Here is a 12,501-nt window from a genome sequence, read left to right on the forward strand (position 1 = left end):
TTGTGTGCATTACTACAGCACCCACTGCTGGCCGCCGTGCCCCTTAATATTTCCAACTACTACTTCCATGCAGAAGGACAACCCCTCCGCCCCCTGGCAGACATACCCCTATGGGAACCAGAATACGCAGATAATCTCACCATCCACCACTGTGTAGGCCCAACTCCACCCGACTCCAGCGCACTTCACTGCCTCTCTATCTACACCCCCTCCTCCGACTCTAAAACTTTTACACAACCAGGACACTTCTTTTGGTGTAATGGCGGTCTTTTCAACTCACTGCCTCCCAACTCCAATATACCCTGCATTCTCGTCACCCTAATCCCACAGTTTACACTTTACAGCATGGCAGAATTTCTTGAGCTCCAACCTCCCTTGCCCTCACACACAAAAAGGGCTGCTTTCCTTCCCATCATGGTCGGTATCTCTTTGACCACCTCAGCCATTGGGGCAGGGTTTTCGGGAGGGGCCTTAGGTCACTCTCTGTGGGCAATTAAAGATCTCAATGCCAAACTTGAGGGAGCCCTGACATCCACTGCCGATTGATTCCCTAGCCTCTCTCCAAAGACAGGTCACTTTGCTAGCTAAAGTCACCCTTCAAAACCGGCGGGCCTTAGATCTGCTTACAGCCAAAAAGGGCGGCACCTGCGTCTTCCTCCAGGAAGAGTGCTGCTATTACATCAACGAATCCGGCATTGTAGAAACTGACATTACCAAACTCACCGACCTTGCCTCCAGCCTCCACTCTGATTCCAATTCCAACCCATTCTCTTCAATACTAACAAACCCCTTCCTCACCTGGCCCTGGCCCATTGCAGGCCCCATAATAATCATTCTCCCCTGTGTCTTCTTACCCTGTATAATAAAGTTCATTAAATCCCAAGTTGGAAAAATCTCTAATCAAACTTTCAACCAGCTTTTACTCAGGAGCTATCAGCTTCTGGCCACAGAAGATCCCTCACCCTCACGTAACCTCCTCACCACACGCTGAGATGGACCCCTCTCTCTGCTGAAAATTGTTCTGGAAACAATGGCCACAGACGGCTGGCTCCTGACACCCATATCCTCTTGGCACCATTGGAATCAACAGGTCCTTGACCTATGGTTACAGGGGACCTTCATTAATTTCCAATCTGAAGAAGTCCACACCTACTAGTCCTTACTGTGGGGAGTCCTATCAACCCTTTCCTCCCAATCCTCAAGCCCTCACTCCCTTCTCCGCCCCTGTTCAGCAGGAAGCAGTCAGAGAGAAAGCAACGTCCACAACCCCATAGAGGAGAAAGGGGGGAATGAAGGGCCCCCACCCGTAAGATGGCGAACCTCCTGCTTTTCTTCCGGGTCTTCGGTTCCCGCCAGTGCCGCCACCCGAGGCCCAATCACCTCTCGCCTCCCCCCCCCAATCCTGGCACCTGGCCAATAGCCACCAGTCCCGTTGAAGTGACACCTCAATCAGCTTATGTCCCTCCCTATATAACCTAGTACTTTTTCCCAATAAAGTGGAACTCTCCGGTGAATTGCTGCTGTGTCGCTCCTTCCTTTCACTGATTACGAGTGGCATATCATTTCATGTGTTTACCTGCCATCCACATAATCTTTTCTGATGATGTGTCTTGAGTCTTTGGCTCACTGTTTAATCGTGTTTATCATTAAGTTGTACAAGTTCTTTATATAATTTACTTACCTGTCTTTTGTTGGATATTTAGTGAGAATTTTCCCTTAAACCATGGCTTGCCTTTTAAAAAATTGTGGTAAAAAGCAATCTTGGCTTCTCACCAGTTTCTAAATGTACATTACAGTGTTGCTAGCTCTGTGCATGTTGTACCATGGTCTCCACGACCATGCAGGGCTGAGGTTCTGACCATGAAATGTTCTCTGTAGCTTTCCTTTTAAAGAGCAGAAGGTTCTTTTTTTAATTTCAGTAAAGCTCAACTTACTTTTAAAATCTTTATTGCTTTCTCTTTTTGTTATGTTTAATCCATCATCTAACGTGAGCTCACTGAACTTTTCTCCTATGAATTTTTACAGTTTTTACTCTGTCATTTACATCAGTGATCCATATCAAGTAGAGCTGTGTGAATAGTATGAGATAAAGGGCAAAATTCCTTTGCAGGTTATTTGCAAATGGCACTGTAAGTCCGGGGAGAGGGATTCCCGGGGCAAAATACCTCTAAAAACTGAAATCAGTCAAAGGGAGAAATAAAGTTTAAAACCTGTTTATTGCTTACAAACTGCAGTCCGGCCCATCTCTTTTTCCTGCTTCAGCAGCAGTGAAACCGGCCCTCCCCTCCCCTCTCAGGTACAGATACGCCCTCCTTGCCCAGGGAATTACGCATTGATATGGAATGAATTTCTCTCCACCCCTGAGGAATGATGCAAATGCACTAAAGCCATACTTCTCTCCACCCTTGAGCGCCTGTTGATATGCAGATATACCAAAGCCAGGTGAGATATTCTGGAAATGTTACAATTTTACCCACAGCCATACAGTTGTTGAGCACTATAGTGGCTTGCTGGGGCTGCCATAACAAAATACCACAGAACAATACTTGAACAACAGAAATAATTTTCTCACACTCGAGATCCAGGTGTTGGCAGGGCTGGTTCCTCCTGAGGCCTGTCTCTGGGCTTGTAGTCTCCTTCCAGTCCTTGCACATCTCTGCGAGGACAGCCGGAGTGGATTAGGGCCCGCCCTCTGACCTCTGTTGGTTACTGAGCCCATTACTGGCCAGCAGATGCCGCTGTTGAATAAGGAGGCTGGTGGAAGGTGCCGGATGGTCTCCAGCTGCAGTCTAACCCCCCCTTGCCTCTCCCGGAAGGGCAGGTATGACAGAGGGAAGTTCTGAGGGGGAACTCTGTCCACAAAGGAAGAAGACAGCCAGCCCCTCTTGGTTGTAAGCCCCTCTTCGCATTCCCTGAAAATGGTTGGTGTGATTTATCTGCTTTGCCCTTAGGCACCCTGCACCCTTTCCTTGCCCCGCTCCCCAGCCCCTTAGCAGCTTATAAATCATCTGCCTTCATCTTTTGATTATTTATTTATTTTTCTTATAATAAGGTGATTTGATTTTAGACACAAAGACTGGATTTCAGATGAGTCGATGTCTACAGCCAGGTGATTTGGGTTCTGGGTTCACTGTTCCCGGTCCACTACCCTGATGAGACTCAAAGAGGGACTGAGATGGTCTTGCTGAGTCCAAGGGTCTCTGCCTTCCTGGTACTTGACTCCATTTGCATTTGATTCTTTCCTCCTTAAAGTGTTCAATACTCGTTGCCCTGCTTCTCTGGCCTTCCTGAATGTCTCCTGCTTCCTTTCTTTTCCTGCTTCTCAGCGTTAGCACACCCCTGGGAACAGAGCCGTCATCTGTGGTGTTACCAGTTTCCTGGGTCAGGGTTTCTCAAACAGGTGTTGTTGGCATTTGGAATAAAGTAGTTTTCGCTTGTGCAGGACTTATTTATGGCTGATGTTAAGCACTCCTGGCTCCTTCCTACCAGATGGCCGTAGCATGCCCCAGCCTTTGTGAAGACCGGGAAACAGCACCCTGTATTTACGAATGTTCCTTGGGAGACCTGCTCTGGGGAGCCCCATCTGTCCCAAGGGCCCCATACACTCCTGTGCAGATCATTTCCCATGTTTTAAATCTCCAGGGTCACTCTCTCCCTTGAGCTTTAGATCCATTTCTCCAGCCACTTGCCCATCATCTCTACTTGTCTGCTTGCTGGACGTCTGGACCTTGGTATGTTTAAACTGGAACTCCTGCTTTTCCTTCAAACCTGTTCCTCCCCTTCCGCCCCAGAAATGGCAGCAGCATGCACTGAGTTGTCTGGGCCAGAAGCCTGGACCACTGCTGTTTATCCTCACGTACCACATCCAGTTTGCCAGGAAGCCCTGCCTTTCGTAACTGCAGAACAGGTCCCCCAGTTCACGCCTCTTTCCAACTTTACAGTTGCCACTCTTGTCCAAGCCATCATCTTTCCTGCCTGGACAATTGCAGTCACCACTTCTGAACCTATTCATCAGCTTGGATTATGCTAACAGAAAGAAGAATGCCAGAAAAGGCCTGTTCAGCTGGGAGTGCTCTGAGCATCACTGCCTGAGGAGCGGGAGCCTGCGGTGCGGGCCACAGCGCAGCTCTGTCACCACAGGTCACTCCCTGCTTGGCTTGGCTTGTCCACCGAAGCCTGCTTTCTTAAACACTGTGTCTAACTTTACCTGTGTTTTGAAGAGTGTAATCTGTAAGTGTGATTATATATTGTGTATTCTATATTGTGTGTGTGTGCACTCTATACATTGTATATATACAAAGTAGGCCTGGCTTCCTTCACACAAGATTATGTTGTGTGTAACTGTGCATCATTTATTTTCATTTTTGTTCTGTCGTATGAATATACCACACTGATCTCTTCTACTATTGATAGGTATTTGGACTTTTTCTATTTTTCTTGGCTATTATGATAATGCTGATGATAATATATATAGAATAGCTGTTTATTCAGCCATATGAAGGTGGGAATCTTGCTGTTTGCAAAAACGTGGTTGGACCTTGAGACCATTATGCTAAGTGCCATGAGTCTAAGTGCCATGAGTCAGACAGAGAAAAACACATACCATATGATTTCATTTATATGGGAAATCTTCAAAAACAAAAACTCACAGATACAGATTGGTGGTTGGCAGAGGCAGGAGGTGGGGAGCTGACAAAATGGGTGAAGGTGGTTCAAAGGCACAAATATCAGTTGTAAAATAACTAAGTCACGGGAATGTAATGTACAGCATGGTCAGTACAGTTACTAGTGCTGTCCTGTATATTTGGAAGTTGCTAGATCTTAGTAGATCTAAAAAGTTCTCATCACAAGAAAAATAATTGTAACTGTTGATGGGTGGTAACTAAGACTTACTGTGGTTGTCCTTTTGAAATACATAGAAAAATTGACTCACTGTGTTGTACACTTGAAACTAATATAATGTCATGTGTCAGTTATATCTCAGGTAAAAAAAGAACCCACCTCCAGTATGACCTCCACAGCAGGGCCTTTGTGGCTGCCTAGGCCATGTCTTTGTGTCACTTTACTCTGTCCCCCTTTTCACTATGCCCATTGGTATCTGACACTGTCTTCTTATTTGTGTCTTTCTGGAAGTAGGCTCATCGAAGGCATGGGCCTTGTCTGTTGCATTCACCACTGCATCTCTTTTTTCGCTTGTGGAAAACATTTAATAATCCACAGGTTTTGCACAGGAGCCCAGTAACAAAGCATAAGGGAAATGCTGGAGTGGTGGGAGGGGCAGGTACTGGGCAAGAGGAGAGGAAGTTTCAGGTGTTCATTTGGTTCCAAAGCTGAAAGGAGTGACTTGGGACAGCCCTATTGGGGGCTGAGTGCCCTCAGGAGGGTCAGCTGTATTTGCCAGTTACTTGTTACCTGGGAGTGTAACTGGAAAGCTTGTATAATTTGGTAGCAGTTGGAAGTCACTTCACCACCACGTGCTTGGCAGAGAAGTAAAATTGGCATTTGCTCATTGGTATTTGGTTAGCTCATGGGCCACTTCCAGTCATGCTGGCCGAGTGGGGTACTCAGACCATTGCCCCAGGGCTTCAGTACCTCGGGTACAGCACCTCAGAGCTTCAGATATGATGGTGAAGCAAATGCAGAGAGAAAAAGTATCACCTAGAATGTGATGATTTTGTGATTAGAATTGTAACCATGTACTTTTCGATTCATAAATCATGTAGCAAAATAGTGACCCAGGACAGACCTAAGCTAGGTTAGAACCGTATTTTCATGAGGACGATGAAATACTTGAATTGTCCTGTGTTCTAAGGTGGAGAGTCGTCATGGCCCTTCATCGGGAATGCAGTGAGTGGCCGTGCTTCCTCTGGCGTGGGCCAGGCCAGTCCTCGGCCTTGGTCCCTCCGTCTCCTTAGGGGGAGTGCCAGTTCCAGTACAGAAGCCGTCTTACATTTAGTGACATCTCCCCTCCTGTTTCCCCATGTTCTCCAGAGGCTGACTCATAGGGGAATGGGTGTGATAGTGATGAACTGCTCTGCGTAGAAGCATTGCTGGCTGTTAACCTAGAACCTGCAGCTCTTCTAATGTCAGCAAGTAAAAAAAGAATTCTTACCAATGCCCTTTGGTGCACGTGTGCATGTGTTCCTGGGATCGCATTCCCCCAAGGGGAGTTGCTGGGCCTGGTACTTCACAGCAGCCCTGTGTCCAGGGTGGTCTTACCAACCAGGCCTCTCATTTGTGCAGATATGCCTTCCTGGCAGCTCTAAGCTCAGGTTACTGGGTCATTCTCATTGGGGTGGTGATGTAGCTCGCCTGTCCCATGGATAATAAGGCAGCCACCTTGCTGTATGTTTATTGGCCACTTAGGCACTTTGTTTTTGGTGCAGTGCCTGTTCAGGCTTGTGGTTGATTTTCCTTAGGGCTCCGTGTAGTGGTGGCACCTGTGCAGGTTCCTCCTTCCTCTCCGGCTGGCCTTCTCCCTGGAAGAATGTTGGCATCCGAGGGTCCTAAGTCTAATGCTCTTAATGTCACCAGTCTCTTCCTTTATGGTTCATGCTCTTTAGTCACTAACTCTTAGTCAGCCCTGTTTAAGAAGTCTTACACTGAAAGCATGAGGTTTCACCCACTGGGAGCTCCGGGAGCCCCTTTCAGCCGGGGCCTTAGGGAGCCTTCCTCACTAGGCAGGATCGAGCCCCTGTCCCGGGGTGGGGTGGGGTGGAGCTGAAAGGGTCCGGGACCAGCCCCCATCCTGGAGCCCATCCAGGGCCGCCTCCTTAGAACCAAAGACGCTCCTGTCACCCAGGAAGTTCCTCGGGATTCAGGAGCTCCGTGCTGGGAACTGGGAGCAGCTGTATTTGTATCACTTCACATGCCTCTTCTCCCCCTTCTGTCATACTTTGATTTTTGTATGTAGCATAAGATGGGAGGAAGTCTTATTTATTGGTGTTAAAGGTCAGTATTGTTTGTGGGAAGACTGACTGCCCTCCTTGTGGGGAGTGGGGTCAGGGCCTGCGTGGGCATCTCCATCCTGCCCCATTGGGATAGGCAGCTTCGGGCCAGTGCCAGGCCGCCTGTCTGACCACAACCCCTGCAGCCCTGGTGTGGCACTCCCGGCCCCCTCCAGGCTGTTGGCATTTTCATACACCTTGAGAGTCATCTTGTCACATTCAGCAAGCAGCAAACCTGTTGGGACTTGGCTGAGGCATTGAGCTCAGTTTGAGGGGAGCTGATAACTTCATAATGTCAAGTTTTTTAAATTTAGGAACATGGTATAATCTCTGTTTAGTGACTTAAAGCTGCTACAGATCTTGCACATCTTTTAAAATCTTGTTTCTATGTGTCCCATTAATAATTGGTATTTTTAGATTTTCTAACTTGCTAATATATAAAAACACAGTTCTACCACCCACACACACACACACACACACACACACACACACACACACTCTTGTATTCAGCAACATTGGCAGACTCCTTTTTCTAATAATTTATTTTCAGATTCTTTGGGATTTTCTGTGAACATCAATAGCATCTGTGAATAATGACAGCTTTATTTCTTCTCTTCCGATCGAATGCCTTGCATTTATTATGTTCAGGGACTGGGTGATTTCCGTCTCCTCAGAGACCCAGCTGTAGGTTCCTGTGACCTTCTCTCCGCGTGCTTCCTCCAGGCTGTCCTGCAGCACTGGCCCTGCAGGGTGCGCATCGGTGGCCCGACTCCATCCTCCCGCCTGCCACCCTTCTTGTCTGTGGCCCGTCTCGCCTTCCCAAGTGTGTCCGCTGGTTTGCTTTCATTGCAGCCTCCCCTGTAAAACGAGGAGGGCCAGGGGCAGAAGTGGCATTTCTTAGCGGCAGCTTCTGAGAGAGAGAGCTAGACCTTATCTTTCAGCTATTGCTCATCTTCTTAAATTGCTGAGAAATGCTGCTGCTGACAGGTTTCTTCCTGTTTTTATTTTCAGTGCTGAATCTGAGTTCTGTAGAACATCACATCTGTGGTGCTGAAGATGGACAGACAGCTAGGCGTACAGTGCTGTTGTATTTCATAATGCCAAGCTTTGGAAACAGCGCTGTTCATATCTCTAGTTTGTTACGTTCAGAAGGGTTTGTTCCAACTCCCAAGATGGCAGGAAATGCCATTCAGTTGGAAACTAATATACTGTGTTTGATTTATGAGCTTTAATCCAAATAACCAGCAGGAGTATTTTGGAAAGACAGTGACCTCTTGTGTGTGTTTCTTCTTTTGTGATATGAGAGGTTTATACCTCTAAAATTCCTTAGTTTGCTGTTACAAAGAACTCATCATGGCTTGTATCAGAAGTGTAACTGAGACAGGCATTCACTTTGGACAAAGAGATTTAATCTGCTAACATGTATGCTATATAATGTATAGTTTTATATACTTTTTAAAGTTGTTTTGTTAAAATGTCAACATAGTATTCATTCTGTTTCCTAATGGTTTTACTTTTTAATTTCATAGAATTAACACTGAATCCTCCAGAAGGAATTGTGGCAGGTAAGGTACCAAAGTTAACCTCTTTATAACTTACTTCTAATGCTGAAATTGCCTTCAGGTTAAAATGTGGAAATTTCTCTTTCCCTACAGGCCCCATGAATGAAGAGAATTTTTTTGAATGGGAGGCATTGATCATGTAAGTTAATCATATGTGTTGGTTTTTAAGACTTCCCTGGAGAGATTGGCCTGTGAATCACCTTTAGCAGGGGGGCTGTGCTCAGAAGTGTATGTTAGGAAAAAAGGCTAAGTGTTTCTCTAGCTCTTCTCCAGTCTGCTCATCTGAAAGAAACCAGCACGAATGTTTATCCAAAGGAAATGAAAGTGTTTCCTTAGCTAGTAGGTCTGGTTGTATTAGGTATTTGTAGAATTTTAAAATAACAAACTGAATATTTCGTGGCTGTGCTGGGTTAGCCGCAAGCTGTATGGGTGGCTTGGCTTCAGGAGGTTCCTAAGGGCCTGAGGCTTTGAGGGTGGGACAGGCTCCTGGCGGTGGGCACTGGGATGCGGGAGCCCCAGCCCTGCCCACTATGGCAGCCCCAGCCCTGCCCACTGTGGCGGGGGCTCCTTTTCCTCCCCTCGGCTCCTCCATTTCCATGCGCTTCTGTGGCTATGGCTTCTCCTTTTTCTGTGTGCTGAGCCCTGCCTACCGTGGTCCTGACCTGGAGACGCGGCTCAGTTCTGAGGGTGAGCAGTGTGGTTCCTCACCCCATTTGAGAAAGATTGTAAGTGAATTTCATGATGTTTCACTTACAGTGATGTTATTTGGAAAAAGCCACCCATTGGGGGTGGATGCCCATTTCTAGGGCGTTCTAGAAGAATTGTGGAGTTTGCTGGAGCAAGTCAGAACTCTAAGGGTGAAATTCTGACCACCATCAAACTGAGTGTGAATTTGCCCAGTGCTTATAGCACATTAATTCTTAATGAATTTCATGTTAGTCTGAGAAATAAATTGCTGCTAAAAATGGTGTCTGTGGAGGTTATATTGGAAAATTGATATGAAAATGTTTTTGGTAAGCAAAGTATTTTTTTTTAAATCATCAGTAAACACTTTGCAGAGGAAGTACAGCATGCCTAACACCTGATAATTGGTAATAACCAAATTGCTTGGGCCTGTGACAGCCATTTTTTTTCTTTCAGATATTTTTGGCATGAGGGAGTCTTTACAAAATCTGATTCTGAATCTAATGTGTTGCGTCTGTAACCTTAGATCTGCTGTGATTGGATGTTGAGTCCCTTAGCAGCCAGTGTCCCACGTCTAATGGAACATGGCATTGTGCACTTGCGTCAGGTATAGATCCTTTTATTTTGAAGGTGAAAGGAAATCAGATCATACAAATGTGATTTGTAACCTGCCCTTTTCATTTTAATACATTATGTACATTCTTTTTGTGTTAACACAGACATATGTGCATGACATCAGGATGGCAGACCTGACTGGGTACCTAGATTATTGGAAGACCTTTCTGAGTAACAGACCTGACAGGAAGATACTCCCCTGTGCACATAAACAGTAGACTTACTTGGAGGCATTCTTGACTCTGTAGTATGGTGTTTAAAAGTATTTATTGTCAAAAGTCTGTTAGGGTAACTGTTACTAATTTTAGATAAACAGTATAAAATTCAACCAATATTTTGAAAACCTGTCTTAAAAAGTATTTAGATGCAAAGGCAACGAAAGCAAAAATAACTGGGACCACATCACACTAAAAAGCTTCTGCTTTTGCCATCCATAAAACAGAAAGGCAGCCTTCTAAATGGGAGAGCATATTTTTTTCCTTTTTTTTTTTTTATTAAGGTGTCATTGATATACATTCTTATGAAGGTTTCACAAGAAAAACAATATGGTTATTACATTCACCCTTATTATTGAGTCTCCCCCTCCCCAATACCCCATTGCAGTCACTGCCCATCAGTGTAGTAAGTTGCCACAGAGTCCCTATTTGTCTTCTCTGAGCTATGCTGTCTTCCCTGTGACCCCACACACACCATGTGCACCAATCATGATACCCCACAATCCCCTTCTCCCTCCCTCCCCACCCGCCTTCCTACACTCTCCACTTTGGAAACCGCTGGTCCCTTCTTGGAGTCTGTGAGTCTGCTGCTATTTTGTTCCTTCAGGTTTGCTTTGTTGTTATACTCCACAAGTGAAGGAAATCATTTGGTATTTGTCTTTCTCCACCTGGCTTATTTCACTGAGCATAATACCATCTAGCTCCATCCATGTTGTTGCAAATGGTAGGATTTGTTTCTTATGGCTGAGTAGTATTCCATTGTGTGTATGCACCATGTCTTCTTTATCCATTCATCTACTGATGGACACTTAGGTTGCTTCCATGTCTTGGTGATTGTAAATACTACTGTGATAAACATAGGGGTGCATATGTCTTTTTGAATCTGAGAACTTGTTTTCTTTGGGTAACTCCTAGGAGTGGAATTCCCAGGTCAAACAGTATTTCTATTTTTAGTTTTTTGAGGAACCTCCATACTGCTTTCCACAATGGTGGAACTAGCTTACATTTCCACCAGCAGTGTAGAAGGGTTCCCGTTTCTCTGCATCCTCACCAGTGTTTGTTGTTCTTATGTGTTGGCCTAGTGTTTTCTATGTTGGCCTCCCTAACTGGTGTAAGGTGCTATCTCATTGTGGTTTTAATTTGCATTGCCTGATAATTAGTGATGTGGAGCATCTTTTCACGTGCCTATTGGCCAATTGAATTTCTTCTTTGGAGAAGTGTCTGTTCATATCCTCTGCCCATTTTTTAATAGGGTTATTTGCTTCTTGGGTGTTGAGGCATGTGAGTTCTTCATATATTTTGGATGTTAACCCCTTGTCAGTAATGTCATTTACAAATATATTCTGCCATACTATAGCATGCCTTTTTGTTCTGCTGATGGTGTCCTGTGCTGTACAGAAGCTTTTTAGCTTGATGTAGTCCCATTTGTTCATTTTTTAATTTTGTTTCCTTTGCCCGAGGAGATGTGTTCTTGAAAAAGTTGCTCATGTTTATATTCAAGAGATTTTTGCCTATGTTTTCTTTGAAGAGTTTTATGTTTTCATGACTTAACATTCAGGAGTTTGATCCATTTTGAATTTAGTTTTGTGTATGGGTTTAGACAATAATCCAGTTTCATTCTCTTACATGTAGCTGTTCAGTTTTGCCAACACCAGTTGTTAAAGAGGCTGTCATTTCCACATGTTCGGGATATTGGCCTGTAATTTTCTTTTTTGTGGTGTCTTTGCCTGGTTTGGTATTAGAGTGATGCTGGCCTTGTAGAATGAGTTTGGAGTATTCCCTCCTCTTCTACTTTTTGGAAAACTTTAAGGAGGATGGGTATTAGGTCCTCACTAAATGTTTGATAAAGTTCAGCAGTGAAACCATCTGGTCCAGGAGTTTTGTTCTTAAGTAGTTTTTTGATTACTGGTAACTAACTGGTCTACTCAGATTTTCTGTTTTTTCCTGGGTCAGCCTTGGAAGGTTATATTTTTCTAGAAAGTTGTCCATTTCTTCTAGGCTATCCTGTTTGTTAGCATATAATTTTTCATAGTATTCTCTAATAATTCTTTGTTTGTGGTGTCTGTAGTGATTTTTCCTTTCTCATTTCTCATTCTGTTTATGTGTGTATACTCTCTTTTTTTCTTGATAAGTCTGGCTAGGGGTTTATTTTATTTTCTTGAAGAACCAGCTCCTGCTTTCATTGAGTCTTTCCATTGTTTTACTCTTTCCAATTTTATTTATTTCTGCTCTACTCTTTATTGTCTGCCTCCTTCTATTGACTTTGGGCCTCATTTGTTGTTCTTTTTCTAGTTTTGTTAACTGTAAGTTTAGACTGCTCATATGGGATTGTTGTCCTTTCCTGAGGTAGGCCTGTATTGCAGTATATTTCCCTCTTAGCATGGCCTTTGCTGTATCCCACAGATTTTGCGGTGTTGAATTATTGTTGTTTTTTGTCTCCATATATTGGTTGATCTCTGTTTTTATTTGGTCATTGAT

The 12,501-nt window shown here is 44.6% G+C and overlaps 1 protein-coding gene across 4 annotated transcripts in view; it reads left to right on the plus strand.

Annotated features, from left to right (window-relative positions):
* Positions 1-12,501, plus strand: part of UBE2G2 (ubiquitin conjugating enzyme E2 G2) — a 45,389-nt gene that overhangs the window by 17,135 nt on the left and 15,753 nt on the right. For all 4 annotated transcript variants that reach the window (XM_036994881.2, XM_073231239.1, XM_073231240.1 and 1 more), the window contains exons 2-5: positions 2,297-2,442; positions 3,942-4,140; positions 8,477-8,512; positions 8,603-8,648. In XM_036994881.2, coding sequence (XP_036850776.2) covers positions 2,422-2,442; positions 3,942-4,140; positions 8,477-8,512; positions 8,603-8,648 — 302 coding nt within the window. In that variant the 5' untranslated portion in view covers positions 2,297-2,421. The remainder of the gene's footprint in view (positions 1-2,296; positions 2,443-3,941; positions 4,141-8,476; positions 8,513-8,602; positions 8,649-12,501) is intronic.

Source organism: Manis javanica, chromosome 3 (genome assembly GCF_040802235.1).
Source record: "Manis javanica isolate MJ-LG chromosome 3, MJ_LKY, whole genome shotgun sequence".
Taxonomy (NCBI): Eukaryota; Metazoa; Chordata; class Mammalia; order Pholidota; family Manidae; genus Manis; species Manis javanica.